General features: G+C 53.0%; 1 protein-coding gene across 3 annotated transcripts in view; it reads left to right on the top strand.

Moving 5' to 3' along the window:
• Nucleotides 1-23,567, top strand: part of GOLGB1 (golgin B1) — a 42,038-nt gene extending 18,471 nt beyond the window's left edge. For all 3 annotated transcript variants that reach the window (XM_065049505.1, XM_065049502.1, XM_065049504.1), the window contains 10 exons: nucleotides 928-6,542; nucleotides 7,583-9,533; nucleotides 10,430-10,608; nucleotides 11,714-11,879; nucleotides 12,987-13,118; nucleotides 17,149-17,304; nucleotides 17,422-17,519; nucleotides 18,191-18,325; nucleotides 20,302-20,407; nucleotides 21,902-23,567. In XM_065049505.1, the coding sequence (XP_064905577.1) occupies nucleotides 928-6,542; nucleotides 7,583-9,533; nucleotides 10,430-10,608; nucleotides 11,714-11,879; nucleotides 12,987-13,118; nucleotides 17,149-17,304; nucleotides 17,422-17,519; nucleotides 18,191-18,325; nucleotides 20,302-20,407; nucleotides 21,902-22,036 (8,673 nt within the window). In that variant the 3' untranslated portion in view covers nucleotides 22,037-23,567. The remainder of the gene's footprint in view (nucleotides 1-927; nucleotides 6,543-7,582; nucleotides 9,534-10,429; nucleotides 10,609-11,713; nucleotides 11,880-12,986; nucleotides 13,119-17,148; nucleotides 17,305-17,421; nucleotides 17,520-18,190; nucleotides 18,326-20,301; nucleotides 20,408-21,901) is intronic.
• Nucleotides 23,568-27,594: the final 4,027 nt, after the last annotated feature.

Below are 27,594 nucleotides of genomic sequence, written 5' to 3'. Positions count from 1 at the left end.
CACAGACAGGGACACGGGGACACACACAGACACGGGGACACACACAGACACGGGGATACACACAGACACATGGTCTTTTCAAGGACAGATATAAGCCTTGGGGCTGTTTTCTAAAGCCCTTTTATAGACAGTGGAGATAATGGGTTCTTTAGCATGTGGCTCAGCTGGACCAAGTTGGATGTTGTAAAATGGGTCAATGAATCCAACCCTGGAATTGTCCGTTTCAATGTCTTAATCATGAAAAGAGTCCGGCTAACTAGCACGCCTGTCAGCATTTACACCTGGGCAGCCGTGTCCTGCTGTTTGTGCATCTGACCCGTGGCTTTAGGCCAAGATGTATGTGAATGAAGCCAGTTCCGGGGTTTGGGTCCTGTGCGCAGGTTATTTGGATGCACGCCACACATCCTGTTTCGGTGACTGGAGCTTGCAAAGGCAACGTGCTGTAGAACCTGGGGCTGGAGATCGTTTCTTATGATTGTGTGACCCCTTAGTGCCCTGCACTTACACTCTCGGTAGCTGCAGCCAGAGTTAATTCTGAACGCTTCATTTTGTTTTCAGTCGTTCCGTCGCTGGGTTGAGATTTTTCACTTGCTCTTCTGGAGGCGGGAGGGAGCGGCTGTTTGAGAGACGCTTTACTTAGTTCTGACTCGTAGTCTCCTCGTACTCTGGTTCAAACCTTTTCCCATGGGAGCAGCACTGATGGTGCCAAGCGTTTGTGTGTTGGGAACTAACCAGAAATGTTGGCATTCAGTTTTGGTTCATGTTAACTTATAAATGGAATTTTCAGAGAGGCTATTTATCTATTTATTGCAGTAGCCAGCTCAGAAAAGGGTGTCCTTAAAGTACACAGTGTGGGAAGCAGGTACCTCCAAAAGTGCCCCTTTCACAGGATTCGAAGGAAAGTTGAAACCTGTTCTTTTCTTTTAGGCAAGAACAGACGGCTTTCCCAATGGAAGCAAGCAGTTTTCTGAGGAAAGTTGTCCACCTGCAATTCTAGAATATATTTCTGCAGAGAAACAGAAAGAACTCTCAGTTTTGCTGCTGGAACTGCAAGAAGCCCAAGAAGAAATAACCTTTCTGAAAAGGCAGCTCGAGGGCCCAAATGGCCGAACTTCTACAGGCAGCCAAACCGGAGAAGCCGATGACCAGGTGGAAGGTGATTCCCGGATGCTGTTTCTTGAGAGGGAAGAGCAAAAGGCTTCAGATACACAAAATGAATTGCAGCAAATCGGTGTGCGTCAGGCACACAGAACCGGTCTTCAGGAAGCGCCGCAGGGGACAGCGCTTCCCTGCGGAGGGGACACGGGGACAGTGCCAGCAGCCTCTGCGGCACAGCCGGGGACAGGGACAATGCCAGCAGCCTCTGTGGCACAGCCGGGGACAGGGGCAATGCCAGCAGCCTCTGCGGCACAGCCGGGGACAGGGGCAATGCCAGCAGCCTCTGCGGCACAGCCGGGGACAGGGACAATGCCAGCAGCCTCTGCGGCACAGCCGGGGACAGGGGCAATGCCAGCAGCCTCTGCGGCACAGCCGGGGACAGGGGCAATGCCAGCAGCCTCTGCGGCACAGCCGGGGACAGGGGCAATGCCAGCAGCCTCTGCGGCACAGCCGGGGACAGGGGCAATGCCAGCAGCCTCTGCGGCACAGCCGGGGACAGGGACAATGCCAGCAGCCTCTGCGGCACAGCCGAGGACAGGGACAATGCCAGCAGCCTCTGCGGCACAACCGCAGCCGGGCACCTCTCAGGATCAAGAACTGATAAAGTTACAAAACCGAATTACAGAACTGCAAATAATTCTGCAGAAATCAGAAGAATCCTATAAGAAAGATCTAGGAGAAAAAGGTGCAGAAATTAACAGGCTAAATGAGTTGGCCGAGGAATACAGAAAAAAAATAGAGGATTCAGACAGTGCATTTTGTGTTTTGACTGAAGAGCGAGATCAGCTCCTGCATCAGATGAAGGAACTTCCTGCCATAGCAGAACTGAAAGAGCGAGTGAAGCAGCTTGAGGAAAACCTGGCTCTTTCAGAAAAGCAGAGGCTGTCGGACAGCCAGAGCAGTCTTCTGAAAGAACAAATCCAGAGCCTTAAAAATGAGTTTAAATCCAAGGAGGTAAAAATAGAAGCTTTGCAGAAAGACTTGGATGAAGCGCAACTTCAGCTTTCTGACCAGGACATGCAACTAAAAGATCTGAGGAGCCAGAACGAGAAGAAGGAACGTGAAGTACTTGATCTAGAACAACTTCTGAGGAAGAACACAGCTGAGACGGAAGAGCTTTCCCAACACTTGGCCTCAAAGAGCCGCGAAGCAGCGAGCCTGCAGCAGCTGGTCGCTGGACACGCCAGGACTGTCGAGAGCCTGCAACAGGCCTTGCTGGAGAAGGACCGACAGATGACGGAGATCAGCGTCAGCATGTCCGAGAAAATGGTCCTGCTGAACGAAGAGAAGTTTTCTCTGGGAAATGAGCTGCGGAGTCTTAGAGAGCAAACCAGTCTGTTACTGAAAGCACAGGAAGAAAAAGACCACAACGTAGAAGCAGAAGACGCATCTCTGAGATGTGGGACGTCTGAGCAGCCGCCTGAGACAGGGGCAGCGTCCGAAGGAAGCGGGGGACTAGGAAATAAGCTGGAACTTCTGAAAAGAGAGAACGAGCGAGTGAAGCGGAAGCTGCAGGCGGCACTGGGCAGCAGGAAGGAGCTCCTGAGGAGGGTGGGCGGCCTGGAGGGCGAACTGGCGCGGCTGAGAGGAGAGCGTGAGCCAGAAACCGCAGCGGCTCGGAAAGCTGAGGGGGAAGAAAATACAAGCAGCGTGGTGAGCAGAGAGGCGAATCTGGAAAGCCAGCCCAGCGAGGAGCATCTAGTTCAGCTGCTTTCCGAAAAGGATGCCGAGCTGCAGAGGATCCGCAAGGACCTGCTGGATAAAGAAACTACCGAAGCGCAGTTGCAGGCAGTGATCGAGGAAATGAGGCGAAGCTTGGACGGTAAAGCCAGCGTTGTCTCAGTTAAAGATGAAAACACAGAGAGTCGGACAATTGCTGACAAAGTAACTGAAACCAGTGAAAGCCCAATACATTATGAAGAAGATGAAGAAAACAGTTCAGCAGCTATGAATCCTGAAGAAAACCAAAAGTCTGTGCTGAAAGAGAGGATTTCAACCCTTGAACAGGAGAAAGAACAGCTTCAAAAAAAGCTTCAGGAAGCCCTGGTGTCTCGCAAAGACACTGTAAAAAAGGCTCAGGAAAAAGACAGGCATCACAGAGAACAGCTGAAACAGCAGAAGGATGAGTACAGCATTCTGCAAGAGCAGTTCGAGAGGCAAAGCAAGGAGAAGGAGAGCATGCAGGCCCGGCTCAGACAGCTCCAGGAGCAGAAAGGGCCGACAGGGCGTGCTCTGGAGAATCAAGGCGGGTTGGATTCTTCATGCGTGGAAGCAGAAAATACAACAAAAAACAAGCTTGTACAAGTTGCAGATGTTTCTGGGGAAGAGTTTGAGAAAAAGCTTGAAAAACTGCAGATGGAGAAAGAGGAATTGGAATGTTGTGCTAGCCATATGCAAAGCGAACTTGCTTGCAAATCAGAATTGGTCTCTCGTTTGCAAGAGCACATAGAGCAGTTGTTTCTGGAGATAGAAGGGCTGAAGAGAACCTCTGGCCAAGCTGAAGCTAAGGCAGCGCGTCTTCAGGCACAGCTGGAGGAGAGCCGGGCAAAAGCGTCCGCAGAGGGCGGTCTGGAGGAGCTGCCAACACTTCTGCGCCAAAAGGGTGAAGAGATGGAACTTCTTAACGTGCAGTTAAGGGAGAGAAGTGAAGCTCTCAATGATGTGCAGGCACAGTTGCTGGAAAAAGAGGATGCAGTGAAGAGACTGTGTGGTCAGTTGGAACTGCAGGCTCAGGCGCATGAGGAGCAACGCAAGCGGCTGCAAACAGAGTTGCTCGAAATCCAGGAGAAGCAGGATGGTGATGCAGAAGCAGCTAAACAGAAGAACCAAATGCAGAGAAAACTGCAGGCTGCGCTTATCTCTAGAAAAGAGGCGCTGAAGGAGAGCAAAGCTCTGAAAGAGGAGCTGGCTGACGCTAACACGACGATTGAAAATCTCCGTGTCAGGTTGACAGATATGGAAAGCCAAATATGTGGCCACGTTAAAGAAACAGATACTTTAACAGAAAAGCTAGCGAGCCTTACTGAAGAGCGAGAAAAACTTATTGCAGAAATTGATAAAGTACTAATGGAAAATCGGAACCTTGCTGGATGCTGTGAAGACCTGACGTTCAGTCTGGACAGGGCTGTTGTAGAGAAGGAGAAGCTGGAGACGGAGATGGAGTCCTTGAAGTGCTCTCAAGCCGCTGAGAGCTCTGAGTGGCACGAGAAACACAGGGAGCTCCAGAAAGAGTATGAAACTCTTCTGCAGTCGTATGAGAACGTGAGTGACGAGGCGGAGCGGATTCAGCGCGTTCTGGAGGCTGTCAGGCAGGAAAAGCAGGAAATCTTCATTAAGCTGAAAAGTGTAGAAGCAGAAAAAGAGGAAACGGATAAGCAGTTACAGGAGGCGGGACAGGAGATTGATGGGATGAAGGAGAAAATGAGGAAATTTGCCAAATCAAAGCAACAGAAGATCCTGGAGCTAGAGGAGGAGAATGAGAAGCTTCGAGCAGAGTCGCGCTTCACAGATGGGGAGCTGCGCAGGACTGGAGATGTCCTCACCAACACCGGCCTGAGGGAGGATCCGGAGAGCTCTGGCAGCGATTACCAGTCTCTTTCTGCTCAGCTTGAGACAGCGATGGCTGAAAAGGAGTCTCTTACTCAAGAGATCGCAGACTTGAAGTGTCGTTTGCAGTTAACAGAATCTGAGCTGAAGGAAAGCAGAGAACTGGTGGACAAGTGTGTTGCTCAGAAGACAAGAGGGGAAGAAACAAACGGGGCAGTTGACACAGCGTCACCAACGGAGGGGGCTCAAAATGGAGTGGATGTGAGTTTTAGAGCAGAGTGTCCTGCTGCGGAGCTGGAGCGAACGGCAGGTGAAGGCGACGGCCCCGGCGAGGGTCCCGGCTCCCCCGGCGAGGGTCCCGGTGGCCCCGGCGAGGGTCCCGGTGGCCCCGGCGAGGGTCCCGGTGGCCCCGGCGAGGGTCCCGGTGGCCCCGGCGAGGGTCCCGGCTCCCCCGGCGAGGGTCCCGGCTCCCCCGGCGAGGGTCCCGGCTCCCCCGGCGAGGGTCCCGGTGGCCCCGGCGAGGGTCCCGGCTCCCCCGGCAAGGGTCCCGGCGGCCCCGGCGAGGGTCCCGGCTCCCCCGCGCGGCAGAGCACTGAGATCACGGGGTGGCAGGAGCACGGGGGGCACTCCGAGCAGCAGCTGCGGGACATGCGCGCGTGTGTTGAGGCTTTAACGGGTGACAAAAGGGCTTTAGAGACCCAGATGGAAGAGAAGGTCCGTGAGCTGGATGCTCTTAAGGACACAGTAGCAAAAATGGAACAAACGGTCCAAAAAACCAAAGATGACCTTGTTAGGATGACAGAACTGAAGGACGCGCTGGAGGCCGAGAAGGACGATTTGGAAGAAAGGCTCATGAATCAGCTGGCGGAACTTAATGGGAGTATTGGCAACTATCAGCAAGATGCAACAGACTTCCAGATTAAAAACGAGGAGCTGAAACATGAGCTTCAGAGTCTGCAGAGAATGATGCACGAGCTGGAGGAGGAGAAGAAATGTCAGATGGCAGAAGAGGAAAGCAAAGCAAGTTCAGAAAAGCAAAGGGAACTTGTAGAAAAGCTACAATGCAGTTGGAGGGGAGACAGCACACATGTAAAGGAGCTCCAGGAACTGCTGAAACAGAAACAGCAGGAGATCAGGCAGCTGCAGAAGGACTGTATTAAAAGCCAGGAGAAGAACAGTAGTTTAGAAAGAACCGTCAAAGCTCTGGAGTTTGTGCAGAGTGAGTCTCAGAAGGAGGTGGAGGTGGCCAGAGGGGCTTTAGCCAAAGCAGCCGGGGACGCCCGGAAGGCGCAGGCGGAGCTGGCGCTCTGCAGGGTGGCGCTGGACGACACCCAGAGCGAGGCGGCCAGGGTGGCCGCCGAGAGCGTGAGGGTGAGGGAGGAGCTGCAGGCGAGCAGGGAGAATATTAGAGCTCAAATGAAGAAAAAAGAGGAGGACTTTGAGAGAAGGCTGGAGCAGGAGAAAGACAAGCACTCAAAGGCAATTAAGAACATGGAAGAAAAGCTGGCAGCTTTGCAGAGGGAGAAAGACCTTCTGGAAACCATGCTTGGTGATCTTCAGGGCTCCTTGAAGACGAAGGATCAAGAGGCCAAGGAACTGGAAGGCAGCCTCAACAAAACGCTGGCGCAGCTCGCAGCCTTCTCCAGGAGCATGTCTGCCCTTCAGGATGACAGGGACAGGGTGATAGACCAGTCCAAGACGTGGGAGAAGACGTTCTCAGAGGCTATTCAAAAGAAGGAGGAAGAAATCCGTTTGAAGGAGGAAACCTGTGTTGTGCTGAAGGACCAGGTGAAGCAGATGGCCGTGCGTGTGGAAGAGCTTCAGACTCACATATCCAGGTAAAAGGTGATAACGACTCGGCTGCTGTTCTTGTATTTCCCTTTGCCACGGCAGCAGCCAGAGGCGAGCGAGGATTCCCCTTTTCTTTTGTGTACCCGAAAGGAAGAATTTTGAATAGGTAAATACGCTGTGATGTGTGTTTGGCAAGACTAGTGAATGCGTAAAACGGAGAGCATAATTAGCCTTCCTAATAAAGCCATAAGCGTAAGGCTCATCTCCTGGATCACTGACATTTGGATAGAAAAGATGTTTGGAGGTATGTGTGGGGAGTTACTGTCTGTTTGTCGTCTGCACAGCGTACAGAGAGATTAACACGGTAAAATATTCCTCCTTCCCACCCCTGGGGTGCCTGTGCTAAATCTGCTCTCTGTGACAAGCAGTAGCCACCCGAGTACGACCTTGAGTCTTTATTCATCTGAAATTTGAAGTGGGCGCTTTTGCGTAACATCGTTGCATTCAGAAATTAAACTTGGCAAATCAAGAGAGCGTTGGGTACTTAATTCCAGTTTCATCCCAAAATTGATTTTGAGGAAAAATGGAGCTGTGGAAACATACCAACAGGTACATCTGGGAATTTCTAAACTTCAGAACCACACTGTTCGTGCATGAGGAAAATGGTTCTTTAAAGTTCGTGGTCAAAATGCATGCTGGAACATGAGATGGACATCAGGCGCAGGAGAAGTGACTCATTGTTAGTTACAGTGAGTGAGAGAAAAGTAGTATTTTAGTGAACAGGTTATAACATTCAGTGTCTAACCCCCTCCATGTTTTCAATATTGACATAAAGATATATCGCACTGGACAGCTTTTAAAGTACATTTCCCCAGCGCTGCTCCCTGCAATCAGGACTTCAAAACATGCCTTGAATTTTAAATTGAGGTAAAACTGATCATCTGGGTATTTCCAGTTTGCTTTCTTAAAGTTAAACTAATTTTGTGGCTTTTCTGAACTAGAATAATCAATGAAAACGATTGCTGTGATTTTTGGATACTGATACTCTTCATTGATTTGTAACTGACTTTCTCTTCTCTGCTTTCAGGCTGGAACTCAACAAGGAGGAGCAGGAGTCTGAGTCCAGGAGGGAGATTCAGCGTCATCAGCAGACGTGTGGGGTGTTGCAGGAGGAGAAGCAGGAGCTTCTGACTGAGCTGGAAGCCTCTCGGCAGCTGTACAGCGAGTCTCAGGACGAGCGGCTCAGACTGGAGCGGGACATGGGCAGCCTGAGGGAGCAGCTGGCTGACTCGCAGAACGGCCTCGCCAGCTGCGAGCTGGCCAGGGAGGAGCTGGCAACCGTGGTTAAGCAACAGGAGACCAGCATCCAGAACTTGAGATTCAGCTGCGAACAGCTTCAGGCTGATCTGCAAGCTTCCAGGGACCTAACCAATAAGCTGCATGAAGAAACCAGTGCCAAGGATCAGAAGATCATTAGTTTGCTGTCTGCCAAGGAAGAAGCGGTTATGGCTGCTCTGTCTGAGTTACAGCAGCAACATTCTGAAGAGATGAAAGAGCTGGAGCGGAGGCTCAGTAAGGAGGAAGAAGATAAAAAAGCCTTGGAAAATGAGCAGAACACATTTCTTGAGAAGCTTGATCGTCTCGCTGAAAAGATGCAGATAAGCAGAGAAGAAAGTAAGCAGCAGAAGGCACAGCTGGACTCCTTCACCAAGGCCATGTCGTCTTTGCAAGATGACAGAGACCGCATACTGAGAGACTACAAGCAACTTGAGGAACGTCATCTCGTTATCATCTTGGAAAAAGACCAGTTAATTCAAGAGTCCGCTGCCGAAAACAATAAGCTCAAGGAAGAGATCAGGAGTTTCCACGGCCAGATGGACGACCTCAACTCTGAGAACGCCAAGCTGAATGCGGAGCTGGTGCGGTATAGAGAAGACCTGAACCAAGTGATTTCGATCAAGGACTCCCAGCAGAAACAACTTCTCAAGACGCAGCTTCAGCGCATCCAGGCCCTGGAGAAGGAGAAGGCAGTGGCAGAAGCGCAGCTGAGGGAGTCTGAGCGTGCGCAGGATGGTCTCAGGGAGCGCGTGGCAGCCCTGGCCGAGGATAAAGCCAGAATGTCTGAGGAGATCGAAACCCTGGCGTCCTCTCTGTCTCGGGTGCAGGGTGAGGTGACAGCGTTACGCGAGGGGGGTCCTGTCGCGGAGTGCCAAGCGCAGCTGAAGGCCCGAGAGGAAGAGACACAAGAACTGGGTCGTGAGCTTTCCCTCTCGCAGAGAAGGGTAACGGAGCTGGAGGCAGAATTAGCGTGTGTTCAGAGGGACGCAGCCAAGAGAGTGGGAGAGGCGGAGGACAGGCTGCGAAAGGAGCTGAAGCACCTGCATCACGATGCAGGGATAATGAGGAACGAAACAGAAACAGCAGAAGAGAGAGTAGCAGAGCTGGCACGGGACTTGATGGAAATGGAACAGAAATTTCTTGCGGTCACAGATGAAAACAAAGATCTCAGAGCTCAAATTCAGTCTTTCGGGAAGTCCATGAGCTCTCTTCAGGATAGCCGCGACCAGGCCAATGAAGAGCTGCGTGTTTTGAAACATAAATACTCTGCAGACTTAGAGGAACAAAAGTCCCTGGTGCAGAGTCTTCAGAAACAGGTGATTCAGCTCCAAGAGGAGCAACATTCCACTGCCAGGGAGCGGGATAAGGTGAGATCCGAGCTCGCAGAACTGCAGAAAGCCGCTGATGAAAGAGGTCTCTTGGCCCGGGTTGAGGAGCTTTGCCAGCAGCTCAGAGCCAAAGACGATGAGCTGCTCCGTTTGTCCTCAGAGCTGCAGGGCTCTTCCTCCCAGCTCGCGTCTTTCTCCAAGGCGATGGGGAGCCTCCAGAACGAGCGAGACCGCCTGCTGCGTGAATTGGGCCAAACACGTAAAGTGCAAGAAGGGAAGCAACAAGCAGAAGGGAGTGTTCCCTCTGCTCCTTCAGAGGTGCAGAGTCTGAAGAAGGCACTGTCCTCCTTGCAGGATGACAGAGACAGAGTAGTAAGTCCTTGTTCTCTCTTCCTGCTCTTACTTAAAGCCCCGTAGGAGATTTGAATCTTCAGATCTTAAAATTCAGCACACTTAGATCTGGTATTTGCAGCGTGAAATGCAGATCACTGTCTCCACAGAATAGTTGAGGTTGGAAGGGACTTCTGGGGATCTTCTAGCCCAGCCCTCCTGCTCAGAGAAGGTCAGCTGGAGTAAGTGCCCAAGACAGCGTCCTCTCAGATAGTTGTTATCTCCATTGGTGGATATTCCACAGCTTCACTGGACAACCTCTTTTTCCATGTCTCTGGAAATGGTTTCCAGAATTCCTTGCTCCATCGCTCTCCCGTGATGGAGATGGGGCCGACCAGCCCGCAGTTCCCCAGTTCCTCCTCCTTCCCTTCTTGTAGGCAGGGATGACATTTGATTTCTTCCAGTCTTCAGGACCCTCTCCCGGTCACCGTGACCTTTCAAAGGCAATCGAGTCGCCTCCCAGCGACCTCCGCTCTTGTGGGCGTGCTCCATCCAGCCCCATGCGTTTAGAAAGTGCCACGCATGTTATCTTCTCTGACGTACGGAAACTGTGATTTTATTGTTAGCTTTGCAGGATGGTTTATCTTGTTTGGCTTGATTTAAAATATGATACTCTTTTTGTTAATGTATGTTAAACCTTCACAGAAGGTCTCAAAGCTCACTGCTCATTGACAATAGAATCCTCTGAGGTTTTCCATTTCTGGGCAGTTTTCAGCAGACGGCTGTAATCGCTGACTCCGGTTAGAGTTTCTCTGTCGTCTGAATGTGGCTTTTTTTTCTGCACGTGCCACAGTGAGAAATGCTCTTAAGCACACAGAAGCAATAAACCAGCCGCTTGCTCAGTTGTCACACACTCTGATATCTCCCTTTAATTCAAGGTAAGAGAGCTGAAGAATCTGCAGCAGCAATACATACTGGTTGGGGTAGAATCCGCTGAAAATTCTCGCCTAAAAGCACAGCTGCAGGAATGTCAGCAGGACGCAGATGAACAGCGCCGCCTCCAAGAGCAGCTGAGGCAGGAGAGTGTTTCCTACCAGCAGGAGCTCCAGCAGCTTAGGTGAGAATTGCCTGTTTCCTCACTGCCTCGGGGGTGCAGAAGTGCCATTTCTCTCATTCAAAGAGCAGAAATCCTTGGGAGCCTGGGCCTCGCCTGTCAGCCGTCACCACATCACCGCGCCCCGGGCCCACGGTGAGGGGTGTCCGCCCCACGTGTTGGAAGGAAACGCCTGTGTGACATAGATCCGTGGCCTTTTATTTCCTTTATCCAGTGGTGAAAGATATTGTCTATTTGATAGGAAACTTAGGCTGTTTCTTGTGTTGGAGCTTGTGTATATGATTACAGAACTCTACATTCCAGGTGATGAACACCCTTTATTATGCCACTGATGTCACTGTTGAGAACACTCTCTGTGACTGTCTAATCCTCTGTTTCACTTGCTGTATGTCTTCTATTTTTAAAAAGTCTGTAAGTCAGGTCTAGTAAATCGCCATCTCCAGCTGGACTAAAACTGGTCAGACAAACGTGCTCTGCTGTGAAAACGGGGAGGACCCTTCCAGGCACTCCAGAGATCACCTGGAACGACTGAACCTGGGGCGAGAGGGGCGGGGTTGTTGTGGACAGAAGAACGGCTGGTTCTTGTCCCAGGTGACAAAACCCGTGTCCCTCCTCCCTCCCCCGCCCCAGCCTGACCAGCCAACCTCAGATCTCCTGCAGTCTGAAGCAGCTGATGAATTCTGTCTGTCTCCTGTTTGGCTTCTAAACTGCAAACGAAGCCAAGGCCTCACGTTTGCGTGTTGGATCCATGTTGTGGTCCTGGTGCACATTTGACTGAGGCAGTGACAATGTTACAATGGCAAGTGGCATTGGCAATGACTTGCTTGACAAAATGCTCTGTACAGCAAGATCGAAACAGTGTCCGGGGTACCAAAAGTAGGAGCGTTGAACAATCTGCAGTGTTGAGCCGAATAGAGAATACTTCCTTAAACCTGCTTTTTAGGTTCGTGCACCTAAGTGGGTTGTTTTGTTCTGGTTTAGTTATAAACCTTCTTTTCTGGTATGGAGGAATGATAGGAAATAGAATCATCCTCAGCATGTTCTGACCTGGATATCATAAGTGACACCGGTAACTTTCTGGTCATCTCCTTTGTGCGGTTCTGGGCAGACAAGAGAAGACGGCCTGGGAGAGGCAGAACAGCAGCGTGAAGGAGCAGTGCCTGGTGGCCGTGGCGGAGAAGGACAAACAGCTGAGCCATTTGCGGGGGATGGTGCAAGAGCTGAGCGTGCCCCTGGGCAGGCCCCAGGCCGCGGCGGAGCAGCACCCAGCGAAGGTGGGGGCACGTACAGTTCCTTTATTGCCTGGAAATGCGCGGTTTGAAATTCAGTCAAAGCAGCGTGTGTCGCTTGTATCCAGCTTGCACAGGTTGCAGTATCGGGTTTTGATGTGAGGCTTCCGAGGACTATAGCAACAACGCCACTTGAGCCACTGAAAACCTCGGGGAAGCTCTGACTTACCCGTATGTGCTCTTCCATTAGCTCACGGTTCCTCGTGTTTCAGAGAGACAGTGGGAGAGACAGGGCTTCCTGGGCACCTTAGGTGCTTCCAGTCACTATGAAACTTTTCAGGTCTTGCTGGCTATTTTAGAATTGCTTCTTGCACTCTATTTGAATCTCAGATCTTCTGATTTAGTTTTCCTTTTGATGTCACATTCTAATTTTCGAGTTTCCTATTGAGTTTTTATTGCTGTTTTTACCACGACAAGTGTCTGCAATCCTGACTCCAGCCCAGAAAGGCTGAGGATTGAACATTGCGCTCTCTGCCTTCTCCCCCACGTGTCACAGTCCTAAAAGCGGAGCGGAGTATCCGGAGTGTTTTGCTCGGTGTAAGGAAGGACGCTCGCCTGCCGCGTGTACGACCCCTTGCGTTGTGAGCGAGGACAGAACCTTCCTGTCCGCGTCCGTAACGTTCCAGGGAGGAGCTCCTGTGTCACTGGAGGAGGGAGGAAATCGGCCCTTTTCTCTTTGACACACATATGCATACTTGCAAAGAAAAAGCTATAGCAATGTGCAGGTGATGCTTTCCAGGAGAATGCTTCTGTGCTGACCTTTTAGTCTGTGTCGCATGAGAGCAATGTGGACATTGCTTTGGGTTTTGTTTGTTTTTCTTGTTCTCATTCACACATTTTTTCCTTCCTGCCTTGCAGGCAGCTTTAAGACAGCTTTTGAGAAGGACCCACCCCATTGTATGTGCAAGTTCAGTGATCTCTCCTAAAAGCCCAGATGGCTATTTCTGTTTATTTGCCATTTTGTGTTTTGCTTGAGCAGATCAAGCTCACACCTAGGAATAATGTTGGGCTTTGACCAGTGCTGAACGGAGAGGGCTGATGTGAGAGGGGTTCTCGTGTGTGCAGCGTCTTTCATCGTTCCTTCCCCGGCAGATTTCTGCAGAAGTTCTGAGAGGCGACTTTTCAAGCATAGAGACAGAAAGGAAACATCTCCAAGCCCAGCTGAGTGACAGCCTGAAAGAACTGCACCAAAAAGAGCTCAGAATCCAGCAGCTGAACAGCAAGGTACCGATCGTATCTTACACCGGCTTGCAGAGTCTGGGATGAGGAATGTGGGGAGGCTTGAATGTGGCTCAGGGAGCAGGAATGGACCTTTCTGTTCTGTGGGCATTAGTGGAGTAACACAAACCCAAAAATGATGGTTAGAAGAGACTTGTGGAGACGATCTAGCACATCCTGCTGCTGCTCAGAGCAGCCCTGTCACCAACACCAGACCAGGTCAGTCTCAGCTTTTCCCAGCTGAGCGCTGCAAGAATGGAGGTGCCAGAGCCTCCCTGGGCCTTTCTCCAGTGCTGCTCTGCACTGTTAATGCAAATGCTCTCCTTAATGTCCAGTCTGACTCTTGCAAGCCACAATATGTGGCTGTGGCCCCTTTTTGTATTTTCTGCCCCATCAGAAAAAGTTTGGCTCTGTCTATTCTATGACTCCCTTTAATTTAATTGTAAGCTGTTTTAAAATGACCCTTTAGCAGGCTAAAGCAGCCCGGCTCTCACAGGCACCATGTGCTCCAGTCACCTGATGATCTCAGCAGCCTTTTCACAGAACCACAGGTCTGGGTTGGAAAAGCCCTCAGAGATCATCCAGTCCAACCCTTGGTCCAACTCCAGTCCATTGACTAGATCATGGCACTAAGTGCCATGTCCAGTCTCAGTTTAAAACCTCCATGGCCGGTGAGTCCAGCACCTCCCTGGGCAGCCATTCCAATCCTGACCACTCTCTCTGCAAAGAATTGCTTTCTCATCTCCAGCCTAAATTTCCCCTGGTAGAGTTTAAGCCCATGCCCCCTTGTCCTATTGCTGACTGCCTGGGAGAAGAGCCCAATCCCACCTGGCTAGAACTGCCCTTCAGGTAGTTCTAGAGAGTGCTGAGCTCAGCTCTAAGCCTCCTCTTCTCCAGACTGAACAAGCCCAGCTCCCTCAGCCTCTCCCCATAGGGCTTGTGCTCAAGTCCCTTCCCCAGTCTTGTTGCTCTTCTCTGGACCCGCTCCAGCACTTCAATCTCTTTCCTGAGCTGAGGGCCCAGAACTGAACACAACACTCCAGGTGTGGCCTCCCCAATGCAGAGCACAGGGGAAGGATCACTGCCCTTGTCCTGCTGACCACGCTATCCTGGACTCCTTCCCGTTTCTCTGTCCACTTTAGCACCAGAAAACACCCTGACGATTACCGAGTCAAACCGTTAACCTCACGCTGCCAAGTCCACCACTAGGCCATGTCCCTAAGTGCCATGTCCACACGTCTTTTCAAACCCCTCCAGGGATGGTGACTCAGCCACTCCCTGGACAGCCTGTTCCGGTGCCTGACAGCCGTTTGGTGAAGACGTTTTTCATAACATTGAATCTCAACTTCCCCCGGCACAGCCTGAGGCCGTTTGCTGTCACCCTGTCACTTGTTACTTGGGAAAGGAGACTGGCACCTCGCTAGAACCTCCTTTCAGGTAGCTGTAGACAGCGATGTCTCCCCTCAGCCTGCCCTCCCCCAGACTTAACAGCCCCAGTTCCCTCAGCCGCTCCGCACAAAACCTCACAAAACCAGCTCCCTTCCCTTCTCTCCACTCGCTCCAGCACCTCAAGGCCTTTCTTGGCGTGAGGGGCCCAGAACTGCCCCCAGGATTGGCAGTTTGTCCCCCCAGGTCCCAGCACAGGGACGGTCACTGCCCTGGGCCTGCTGGCCACCCCAGTGCTGGTCCCAGCCAGGATCCTGTGGCCTCTTGGCCACCTGGGCACACGCTGGCTCATGTTCAGCCGCTGTCACCAACACCCCCAGGGCCTTTTCCAGCCGCTCCTCCCCAGCTGCAGCGTCCATGGGGTTGTTGTGACCCACGTGCAGGACCCTGTTGAACCTCAGACAATTGGCCTCAGCCCCTCGATCCAGCTGGTTCAGATCCCCCTGTGTGGCCTTCCCACCCTCCAGCAGGTCAACACTGCCACCCAGCTTGGTGTCATCTGCAAACTGACTGAGTGTGCACTCGATGCCCTCATCCAGGTCATTAATACAGATATTAAACAGAACTGGCCCCAGTGCTGAGCCCTGGGGACACCACTCGTGACCGGCCCCCAGCTGGGTTGGGCTCTGTTCACCACAGCTCTGTCCCGGCCCTCCAGCCGGTTCTTTGCCCATTGAACAGTACGCTCCTCCAGGCCATGAGCTGCAGCTTCTCCAGGAGATGCTGTGGGACATGGTGTCCAAGGCTTTGCTGCGGGCTAAGTACACAACATCCACAGCCTTGCCCTCATCTAGCAGGTGGGTCACCGTGTCGTAGAAGGAGATCAGGTTGGTCAAGGAGAACCTGTCTTTTATAAACCCATGCTGGTCACCTGGTTGTCCTGTACATGCTGTGTGATGACATTCAAGATGATCTACTCCATGGCCTTCCCTGGCACCAAAGTCATGCTGCCTACCTTTGTAGTTCCCCACATCCTCCTTCTGCCCTTCTTGTGGATGGGTGTCACATTTGCACAGGTCCAGTCACCTGGGACCTCCACAGCTGAAAACGAGTGCCCTAATTCCAGTGCCAGTAGTTCCGGCGCAGTTGCCCGCTCTGCTTGGCGTCGGTGAGGTCCGGCAGCCCGTGCCTCTCCGGAGCGCGTGGCCCGCCTGCCGCGGTCACAGCGGGGACGTGCTCCTGGTGCGGCCAGCCGGGCGGCCGCGGCTGCTGCTCCCCAGCAGAGCTGCTGCCTCGGAGCCTCGTCCCACCCCTGCCGACACACGGGTTTTGCCTCAGGCGCAGTTTTACACTTCTTGCTGAGCTTAGGACTCACGCTGGCCCAATCCTAAAGTTTCTCAAGGTCCCCCCAGACTGAAATTTTGGTCTTTGTAATGTCAGCCGCTTCCCCAAATTCAGTACTGACTGCAGATTTGCTGCTGCTATACTCTGTGTCACACCTTACATTGCTCTTAGCGTTGAGCAATGTGTGCCCCAGCAGTATTGTGATCATTGCTGGCGGTTAAGCCACCTCTTGTTGCCTTTGAGTCCAGCGGTGCAGCCAATTTGTGGCTGTGTAGCAGTTCACTGGTCTGGTTCATAGCTCGGTTTCCAAGTGTGGATACCGTGGTGATGATGTTAAAAGCTCCGGGTGCTGGAGCTGGCTGGGCTGGAGTTGATTTTCCTCGCAGCAGTCCCTGGGCGCTGTTACAGGTTTGTGACTGGAGCGGTGTTGGTGACACACCAGTGTGTCAACTGTCACTGAAAAGTGCTTGCACAGCACTAGGGCCGTTCCCGTTTCTCTCTGCTCTCCCTGCAGTGAGCAGACTGGGGTGGGCAGGAGCCTGGGAGAGGTGACAGCTGGCACAGCTGGACTGGGTGAGCCGGGGGACGCTCCATGCCACGAGTGGATCGTCCTCAGGAGGATCAGTGGCAGTGTGTCTGAACTGGCAACCTGCCTGCCACTGGATTGAGTGCCCTTTCCCTAGGGTGACCGGAGGGAGCATGGAGGAGGACAAAGGAGTGGAGGAATGGACGAGAGAAGGGAGAGGGCAGAGAGAGGACAGACTGGGGGGACAATGGAGAAGGATGAAGGGGAGAGAGAGGGAGACCAGTCACAGGGACCAGAGAGCAAGATTACATGAAGAAAGAGATTCCCAGGTTCATTTCTGTTGCTGGGAGTTCTTTCCAGACTTGGGAAGGCACGCTGGTGATCTTGAAAAAGTGTGTGTTCCAGTGCCGAATCACAAGCAGTCCGATTCCCACGTTGAAATGGAGGACTCAGAATTTAGCAGTCTTCAGAAAGTGTTGCATTCAAGAAGCAAGCAAGAATATAAAATCATAATTTACTGACAGTATTTCTGAAAGGTTTAGGTCAATCTCGGCACTTCAGAAATCTTGTTTTGGAAGCGTGTCATTCTGTACATCGTGTTGATGCTTTTGAACTCCTGAGCCACAAGCTACTGTTGGAGATTGTCACTGATTTTTGGATGTTAGCAAGTGCAGTGTGGCGGTTCCCATGTTCTCTACAGGACTCTGACCCTCGGTTACGCAGAGAACAATCTCGCTTCCACAGAAACACGAGTTCTCAGCGGTTGTGTTCTCTGCCCAGCTCTCCCAGGTCTTTGAGGAGAAAAACGCGCTGTCCCTGCAGCTGCGCGGCAGCGGCCGGGGCGGCGAGAGCCGGCAGCACCGCAGCGAGGTTCTGGCCCGCCGCCTGCTGCTGGAGGGGAAGCTCCGGGAGCCGCAGCCTGCAGACAAGGGCACGGTAAGGGCGGGTGTGGGTGAGGAAAACCTCACTGCAGAGGGCTGCGCTGGCTGTGCAGCGTTACAGCTACTCTGTCTCTGTTCAGTGCAACCTGCCCTGCATTCTTGCCTCTTTCAGGAGCTGTTTGCAACAGATGCTGCCCCAGGAGCGCCCCAAGAAAAGAACGAGCCTCGGAGCAGCAGTTACACACCAGAACTGCAGGAGCTGCAGCTGAGGTAAAGAAACCTGAGCAAAGAGGGACGGGGGCGTCAGTGCTGAGTGCTCTTTGGGCCACTGCTGAGCCTGGTTCTGTGAGTCTGTGTCAGAGTTGGAAGAACTTGGTTCCAGACTCGGACCTTGCAGAAGTGGAGGGACTGTCACAGGCACTTGACAGCTGTTGTTAGTTATCTCTTTGGACAGAGCTCCAAGAACTGAAGAGACACCATGCAGCAGCAATTCCAGTTGACCATCACCAGCCAAATTATCATCTTTGATTTGACGGGTTGCATCCTCAGTAACTGCTTAGGTATATCGACAGTCCTGGTCTCAAGGCCATTAGCCTGAGAATGTCTGGAATTGAGACCTAGCGAATGGTTCCTTGCAGCCTTCTGGAACTGAGATCCAGCACATGACTCCGTGTACCCTTTCAAAATCATTTTCAGAAGGTGGGGCCATGGACGACAGAGCCAAGGAACTCCTTCCTGATGTGACACAGAAGCTTCAAGAGATTTATCTGCTTTCTTGCTTTCCAATTAGTTTAAATATATTTGTAAAAGATAACTAGGCCTCCTGTGTGAAGTGGAAGGGAATTGGAATCTGTTCCCATACTGCATCAGTGAATAGAATAGAAACAAAATAGTCCATTAATTAGCCCTTTTTTGACATACACTTGGTTATTTTCTGACAGGCTGTCTGAAACCGAACACTTGCATAGCAGCACAAAGCAGGATCTGAGGTATCTGGAGGAGCAGCTGGAGGAAGAACGGGACCGTCGTCTTGCTGTGGAGGAGGCGCTCTGTGCGGCACAGGACCAGCTCAGGAGGTGAGGGAGCTCGAGCGGACCCGCGGGGTCACCGCAGGAGGACGGTGACCCTGGTTCCCTGTTCATCTGCGCTTCGTTGCATCCTCTGCCAGCTGTCACTGGGGGAGCAGAAACGGCTACACCGTGTCTGTCTCAGAATCGCAGAGGGGTTGGGGTTGGAAGGGACCTCTGCAGATCATCTGGTCCAACCCCTGCTCAAGCAGGGCCACCTAGAGCCAGCTGCCCAGGGCCATGTCCGGGTGGCTTTTGAGTACGTCCAAGCATGGAGACTTTACAGCCTGCCTAGGCAACCTGTGCCGGGGATCAGTCACCCCACAGTAAAAAAGTGATCCCTGATGTTCAGGCTCTCCTGCAGTCGTAGACAAAGGCAGAATGAGACAACTGACTAGACATTAAGACAAAGTCTGACTAGAAATGAGATGCCAGCTTCCTCAATTAGTTAAACACTGGAAAATATAATTTGGAGGCTGGGAATTGGGTATTTCCTCCTTCCAGGGGATCTGTCTCCTCAGTAAGCATCTGTGTGTCATGGGCAAAACAGTCTTCACTTGAAAATTGCCACTCAGTTGCATTGTATTGCCAATTAACATATTATTTTAATTAATTTGGGCATTGAGAAACAACTAAACACTTAGGGAAGACACTTCTCTCTGCCTTTCTTCAGTCAGGACACCTCTCCTCCCCCCTTCCAAGTATCCAGTCCTGTTTGCACCGTGTTACGTTCGCTCCCTTCGGTGAGGCTGGGTGACTTCTCTCTGCTGCTCCTTGTTTCTTACTCGTTTCCTCCCTCCCTTAGCAGCTGCCACATTTTGTTAGATATGTTTGACCAGAGAGGCACCATGTGCTCCTCTGGCTGTGGTTCTGGCAGGCAGGGAACCATCATCCGTTGCCAGGCCAGCTGGAAAGAGCTGTGACTGGAACGGGGCGCTTCATGGGCTCCTGCCACACAGCTCTCGCTTGGCCTCCCTGTTACCGAAACCTTGCCATTTATACCCATACACTGTGTATCTCGGTTGAAGTAAAGCTCACTATTGGATTCTTCTACATAAAAACAATGCCTTTCTTCTGACACACATCATGGTTCATCCGAAAAGGAGGTCTGTATGGAAGAACTCTGGATGAAGTTCCTTAGTAATGGCCACGCAGCTCAGGCAACTGCAGCATCGACGCCTGTGAGATGCTCCTGCAACTGATCTCACCGACTGGTGCTCGCCTGGAGATGGACGCTGCTGCTTCTGCATTCGTCCCTTAGCCGTATCTTGGCAATCTTGAACATCTGTCGCTAGAAAACAGCAAGAACCAGTGCTATTGAGACCAGAGCTGGCTTCCAAAATAATTCATAGGATTTAAAACACACAGTTAAATCTTCTGCCCTAGCTTCTTTCAAGTCACACACTAGGAAATTTCACTGGAAAGCTCTCATGTAAAACACAGAGACCTCAGTTAAGTTAAAGTGTTTAAAATTCCTGAGGGACTAAAAGAAAAAACAGCACAAGAATGTTATGAGTGACGGGATACAACTCAGGTGAGAAACGGCTCCGCTGCCCGCCGCTGGGGTCTCCGCTCTGCTGGAGAGGAGTGGTCATCCGCTCATCCAGCAGGACGGGAGCGTCACTTTCTCTGTGGCGTGGGCGCAGGCCGCGGCCGGCACTGGGCGGATACAACATGCAGGGAGAGCAGGGCCTGCTCTGCTCTGCTCTGCTCTGCTCTGCTCTGCTCTGCTCTGCTCTGCTCTGGTGCTGCCGGACCCGCGCTGGGGAAGGAGGGTCCTGCTGGCCGGGCCAGCCCATCCTGCTCAGCCGGGGCGCAGGGGGCACCACAGCTGGACAGACCAAACCAGCGCTTGTCAGCGAGGCCACGGCTTGCTTGCAATGGCTGGCGACTTCCTCAAGAAACACCTCGTTTCCTAAGCGTGTCTGCAGTGTTGGTTTGGGGATCATAAGAAAGTGAACTTAATGTTATGTGTTTTGCGGCAGGTTGCAGTCAAACGAGTGGACGTCTTCCTCAAGCACCAGCGTTGACGTGGCTCCAGGTCATGAGCACTCCTTGCTGATTGAGTCCGCGGATAACACTTTCAGCAAAGTAAGAATTGACATTTGTGGCTGTCAATGATGTGAGCCGTGGCTGATGCAAGAAGTGTGAGCTGAAAACTGGGGACCTATAGCAGCTAAATCCTTCTGTAGGCACATTTACATTTTTTTCAGGTTTGTGTAGGTTTCTGCTCTTGTCTTGCTGTGTTTTCTGTGCCAGAAGCCACATATTGTTCTGATCATGGCTTTACTACAGTCTGCATAAGCAGACTAAATTTCAGAGGTACCCTGTTTCCCTGAAAATAAGACCTAGCATGATTTTTCAGAATTTTTAGGATGCTCAAAATATAAGCCCTACTCCAAAAATAAGCCCTAGTTACAGTTTATTAAAAAAGTCTATTTAAATGGTGTCCAGGCAGCTATACATGTAAAATGTAAACATCTCTTGGAACAAAAATTGTATAAGACCCTGTCTTATTTTCAGGGAAACAGGGTAGCTAAAATGTAGGCCAGCGTTGTGCCTCAAACATGGTCTCTTGTTCCTTGTGGAATATTCAGGGCCTCGGTGGTAAGCAGACAGGCAGAGCGTGTGCAAATGACGTGCGATCTGATGCACGAGGAGCAGACGTTACTGGCCCCAGCACCTGCCGTGTCCGGACTCTGCCCTTTGCTCAACGACTGTCGCGGTGTCTCCGCACTCCTCACCTCTCAGGCCGGCTCGGCCGGGCCGGGAGCTGCTGTTCCCTGTCTCACAGCCGCCTGCCCCGCCCTGCGGGGGCGTTTGCCCCGCGCAGCAGTTTGCCCTGCGGGGGCGTTTGCCCTGCGGGGGCGTTTGCCCCGCGGGGGCGTTTGCCCTGCGGAGCAGTTTGCCCTGCGGGGGCGTTTGCCCCGTGCAGCAGTTTGCCCCGCGGGGGCGTTTGCCCTGCGGAGCAGTTCGCCCTCTGGTCTGGTCGGGCCCTGGGGCTGGTGGTCTCAGCGGGACGGCGGCGGGCGCCGTACCCGGATGCTGCTCTGGGCTCGTGCTGGTTTTACTGTAGCAGACACACTTCTGTCTGAGGAGTCCTGGCAGAGCCACTGTAGAGCAGGGTCACTCCATGGCAGCTTGTTCAATGGTTCCGAAGTCCTTTCAGCTGCAAGGAGGAAAGAACACAACAAATAAATAAAAATACTCTTCTTCTAGGCCAGATTGTGGATCAGGACTCCTAGCAGCTCTGTGCTGTAGCAGAAAAGTGCCATTGATCCGTTGGTTTATATTTCACTGGATGAGCTAAAAATTCATAGGGAGCAAATGCTGGAGGGGGAAATATTCTGCATTCTGTTGCTCCTTGTCAGTTAGAATTGGACAGAGCCAGTTCATGAGGAGCCTGCAGAGAGCAGAAGGAATATCCCACCGAGGGCTGGCTCTAGAGGCCGAATCTGGCAGTGGGGTGGGTTTGGGAAGGCTCGTGCTCGTGAGCTTAAACGTGCTCGTCACCCGGAGAGCTGTGGGTGAAGCTGGGGACACCTCTGCTGCTGGCACTGACCGCTTTCTCTGTTACTCCTCCAGCCTCGGAACGTCGCTGGACTGCGACGCCTGTTACGCGCTCTGTTCCGGTCCCGGACCCGCTTGCCTCTGCTAGTGGCCACGTATCTGCTTGCCGTCCACGTCCTGCTCCTCCTGTGCTTTACAGGCCGCCTCTGAACAGGAATAACAGCCTTGTTGTGAGCCGCAGCCCCGTGTGCCCCCGGGCCCGCGTTCCCTGTCCACAGGGCGGCGCTTCACCTCTCTTTCCAGGTCAGCCCGTGGGGCGCAGCTGCACCCAGCAACGTCCCCGGGTGCTGCTGGGGAGGCGGCAGCGGGTGCTGCTGCTCGGGCTGCTTCCAGGACCTGCCGTTCCTTCGGTGTTTTCCAAAGGAGTGGTACATCTTGGAGTCGGGGTCCCCATGCTACAGCCTTCAAGGACAGATTCTGCTCCTGTACTTGGAGCTAGCACCACTCATAATGTGGTATTGTGCAGGAATAGCAATAGCAATAGTGCAGGTGGGAATAAGAAGAATACTCTGGAGCTGCTGCAGTACTGTAACACTTCCCGGAGCTGCAGGATCTTCCCCCTCCGAGACTGGATCAGTGACCCGGGCTGGGGAAACCCTGTAGCTACTGTAGGAAAGAGAAGCTTCCTTCCTTTCTTCCGTTCCCTGGATGTGCTCCGTGGCTCAGCTCCGTTTGAAATGCAAATCCTAAGGAAGTTGCAGACACTTTAAGGAACATGAATTGAATTTCAGATTTGTGTTTCCTGCTCAGTTGCTTCTCATGTTGAAGAAAGACCAAAATTAGTATATAATTAATATATCTGGACCTGCTAAGCATTCCATTTAAGACCAATCATATATCTCCCCTGACGAGCCTGTAAAATAACGTCAGTAATTCAGTAGCTGAAAAGGAATAAGTTATAACCTTGCTGTTTATAACTTTTGTGCACCTGTGATGACGGAAGGCGCTTCCATACCTCTTGAACGGAGCGCGGCCGGGATCCTGCGTCCTCGTCCTGAGCAGCCACGGGGTGAAACCCGCACGGGCTGCCTTGAAGGGGTCCATAGTGTGGTATGTGTGCCCACACCAAAGGTACCACAGGTGGAGGCTCCAGAAATAAACTGAGGAAGGGAATAGAGTTCTGGAACCTTCTGGCATCTTGGCTTTAGGAAAAGCCGGTTGTAGAAAGCTAGTGCTGGTCATTAGACGTGTTAGAATCTAAAGCAACCTGATGCAAATGGACTTGATCTTATAGAATACATGGAGTGCCATGTTTTCTAAAGAAATCCTGGATACGTCCTGGAATTGAGACTACTCTGTTGCGACGGGAGAAGGGTGAGTGCAAAGAAGACAGTTCCAGTTCCCTGTCAGAGACCGAGTGGTCACTGTTCAGAGGATCGTACCTGCCCTTGCTGGAGCATTAGCAGTCACATTTTTCCCATGGGAAAGCGGTAGTTCCGTTGATACTGCTGGTAAAGGAAGATTCTCCAGCCTGTTTCAGGATGGGTTGATTTCATCGTGGCAGTAAAGCCGCTGGATCTCTGGCAGGTCCGGAACATGGGCACTGTGTATCCTTTTGGGCACTGCCCCGGTTATCCGCGTGGACTTCAACTGTATAAAACTCAGTGACCAAACACTTGGCCTGTACCTTCCTGGAGCATGTGCTCCTGTATATACAATAAAGATTATTTTTCAGATGGAATTTGTATGATGTTCTCAAGTAAATGTCAAGGGTCTCTCGAGGGTATTGTGCTGCTGTGTCTTGCCTTTTACAGGACCACCGTGGGACTGGTCGCTGTGTGCGCACTGCCTGTGTGTCCATTGCAGCAGCTCCGTTTCTTCGCGGAGATGATGTTTTTCCCTTATCTCACCTCTCAGCCTTTTTTCAGGTTCTGCTGCAATGACCAAATAAGGAAATATCACTTTAAAAGTGAAAGCAATTCCAGTAAAACCAGTTCTGCTGGGGTTTACTTTTCTCTGCATTTAGGTGCGTTTGACTGAGTGCTGAGTTGTGTGACGCGGGGTCGGCAGCAGCCTCAGGTGGGATGAGCCAAAACGTGCTGTCCTCCTCCAGCTCTGTGCCCGAAGGCAGGTGCCTTAGTTCACGTTCCCTCTGCAGTCCACCAGCACCGTTACCGGAGCCAGTAGTGGGTGTTGTGAGACCACAGACGACGTTTCAGCTGTAACAGGAGCAAGAGTTGTAAGCAAAGTACGTTTCCTTAGAGCCTGTGGTGCAAGTTCTCCTGACCTGAAATAACACAAGCTTGTGCTGGTTCAGAGACATTTAAATATTTTATACCTTCAGATGGAACAGTTACAGCTGAGATTAAATATATAAATAACAACCTCAGAAGGAACTCCTGATCTGATAATCATAGTCTGAGCTTTGTGGTGTGACCTAATCAAAGATGTGGCATTTTAGCCGATGTTTCCTGTTCCAAACGTTTCAACCTGTGTTTCTTCTCTGGCGGACCCGCGGTGCCCGGCCTGCCTGCAGCAGAGGAGCTTGCCCGGGGAGCCGTCTCTGCCGTCCCCGGCGGCCACTGCTGAGCCGGGTCCCGGATCGGGCAGCGGCACAAGAGACGGGGCGGCCGGACGAACCCCTCACGGCTCAGCCCCCTCCACGGGGCGGCGTGGACGGTGAGATGGGAGACGAGGAACCTGTGCAAGTTCTCACCCAGGTGAGGTCGACCGACTCCTTGCAACAAGAGCTGCGTTAACACCGGCGCACATTACGGTGGTCGGTGAGTCCCTGCTGAGCGAACAGCGGCGCCCGCTCGCAGGCAGACCCTCTGCTCGGGGAAGCTTGCTGTCTGCCCAAGGCCCAAGTAAGGGATGTCACCAGACGAGTGACAAGCTTAGTACAGCCTTGGACTATGACCCACTCCAGCTTTTTCATGTGGGAACTAATGGTGTTGCAACGAGAAGAGATTTCAGGGCCCTGGGAAGAACGCTGAAAGCTCTGGGAGCACAGGTAGTGTTTTCCTCAGTGCAGCAGCCAGGAGACACGCTGGAAGGAAAAGGCGAGAGCAAGACGTGAGCACGTGGCTGCAGGAGCCAGGCCCCTGCCAGAGCCTTCCTCCTAGGAGCACGGGAGAGCCCTGGAGCACGAGCTGTGCTGCGCCCTGCTGGGATCCACCCCTCCCAACGCGGAAAACGCGTCTTTGTCGTAAACCGGTGGGACTCATTGAGGGGGCTTTAAACTGGGATCCCAACAGGAGAGGTGAAATGGCAACGCTAACGGGAACAGTTACAGTGCTCCAGGGAGCACATCTGAAATGGCGGCACAGCAGGGCGTGCAATATGAGAAACAAATACGATGAACTGGAAGCGCTGGGCAGTTCTGGAGCTACGATATCGTGGGTGTAGGAGCTGGTGGAACGAGTCCGCGCTGGGACGGAGGCGACGGGCTGTTTGGAGGGACAGGAGCGCGGAGGGGCTGCACCACATGCACGGAGAGGTCTGACGGTGCAGCCCTTTCGGGGGGAGGACGCGGTTTAAAGCCGCTGGGTGAGGATCAGGGGCCGGGAAAACAAAGCAGAGGTCATGGCGGGTGTCTGCTATCGATTGCCCAGCTGGGATGATCGCACTGATTAATTATTCTACAGGCAATTAGGAGGAATCTCTGGAGCAGTGGCCCTTGTCCTTATGGGAGATTTGAACTCCCCAGACACGGGAACCACTGCTGTGACTGTGCTGGGAAGTTCCTCAGGTTCGTCGGTCACTTCTCGTCACAAACCCTCGCAGAGCCAGCCAGGAAAGCTGCCCTCGCGGGCCCGTGTGTGAGCAGAAGGGCTCACGGGAGGTGTGGGGGCGGCTGCCTCGGCCACATGATCACTGGACGGTTGAGCTTAAAATCTCAGTGTAATGAGAAAATAACCTCAGCAGAGTTGCTGCCCTGGATTTCCAGAGAGCAAACTTTAAGCTGTTTGGGGAGCTACTTATCTGTGTCCTCTGAGAATCTGCTTTGAGGGCTGAGGAGTCAGCGAGAGCCGGTCGGTGTCTCGGCGGCGCCTTTGGCTGAACGGCACAGGCGGCCCCGCTATGCCCAACGCCGAGCGAGGGGCAGAGACCAGCTTGGCCGAAAAGGGAGCTCCTCGGGGCGGTCCCGAGGCAAACGGACCCATACGGCCTGCGGAAGCGAGCTCAGGGTTCGCAGGAGTAGAACCGTGCTTGGGTATGCAGGGAGAAGACACAAAGGGCTGAATCTTAGAGTGTAAACTGGTCAGTATTATGTCAAATAACAAGAAAGGCACTTCTAAGTACATTTATAGCAAGAGAAGTTCTTGGAGCAATCCCTGTTGAAGACGCTCACCTGACAAGCAGGGATGAAGGAGAGGAGGAGGCACTCCGTGCTGGTTTTGCCTCGGTCTTTGATAACACTGATGGGCCCCTGGCTGTCCGGTGCCCCGAGTCAGAGGCCCACGGACGCGGGAACCGGACGTTCCGTGCGCGCCCACGGAGCCCGAGAGGGAGCAGCAGCGTCACAGGCCATGCGGGCTGGAGGGATTCCCCGGGCAGGGAAGGGGCGAATGGGTGCGATGGCAGGAGCACTGGGCAATCATCAGTGACATGGAGATTAACAAGACCAAATGCCAGATTCTCTCTCCAGGACCGAGGGACACCAGGCACGAGTGTAAACCGGGAGAGCAGTGGCAGGAGCTGCCCTGCAGGACGGGGCCTGGGTGCTGGTGGGCAGCAGATCGAGGGGAGCCAGCGGTGACTCTGGCAGCAAGAGGACAAACCCATCCTGGGGCATCAAACACCACACAGCTGGGCCGGAGACGGGATGGTACTCAGTGCTGGTGCAGCCTCACCTTGGAGACTCTGTGCAGCGCTGGGCCCCACCGTTTTAAAGGGCTGCGAAGGTCCGTGGACACGTCCAGGGGAGGCCAACAGTGCCGGGAAGGGCTGGAAGGAACGTCCGGTCTGGAGAGGAGGCGGCTGAGCAGCGACCTCCTGGCTCCGCAGCTCCTGGGGCGGGACGTGGAGAGGGAGCTGCCCAGCTCTGCTCCGGGATCCAGGGACAGGACCCCTGGGCGTCACGCCGTGTCAGGGGATGTTCAGACCTTACATTAGGAAACACTTATTTACCAAGAGGGTGGCCACACACCCGTACGGGCTTCCTAGAGAGGGAACTGCAGCGTGCAAGGAAACCGCAGCGTGCAAGGAAACCGCAGCGTGCAAGGGGACTGCAGCGTGCAAGGGGACAGCAACATGCAAGGAAACCACAGCGTGCAAGGGAACCTCAGCGTGCAAGGGGACTGCAGCGTGCAAGGGAACTGCAGCGTGCAAGGGGACTCCAGTGTGCAAGGGGACAGCAACGTGCAAGGGGACTGCAGCGTGCAAGGAGACCGCAGCGTGCAAGGGGACAGCAGTATGCAAGGGGACTCCGGTGTGCAAGGAGACCGCAGCGTGCAAGGGGACAGCAGTATGCAAGGGGACTCCGGTGTGCAAGGGGACCGCAGCGTGCAAGGGGACCACAGCGTGCAAGGGGACAGCAGTATGCAAGGGGACTCCGGTGTGCAAGGGGACCACAGCGTGCAAGGGGACAGCAGCGTTCAAGGGGACTCCAGTGTGCAAGGGGACAGTAGCGTGCAAGGGGACTGCAGCGTGCAAGGGGACTCCGGTGTGCAAGGGGACCGCAGCGTGCAAGGGAACTGCAGCGTGCAAGGGGACTCCAGTGTGCAAGGGGACAGCAACGTGCAAGGGGACTGGCAGGTTTCCTG

This window comes from Columba livia, chromosome 1, assembly GCF_036013475.1.
Source record: "Columba livia isolate bColLiv1 breed racing homer chromosome 1, bColLiv1.pat.W.v2, whole genome shotgun sequence".
Taxonomy (NCBI): Eukaryota; Metazoa; Chordata; class Aves; order Columbiformes; family Columbidae; genus Columba; species Columba livia.
This window is presented reverse-complemented; position numbering and strand designations above follow the sequence as displayed.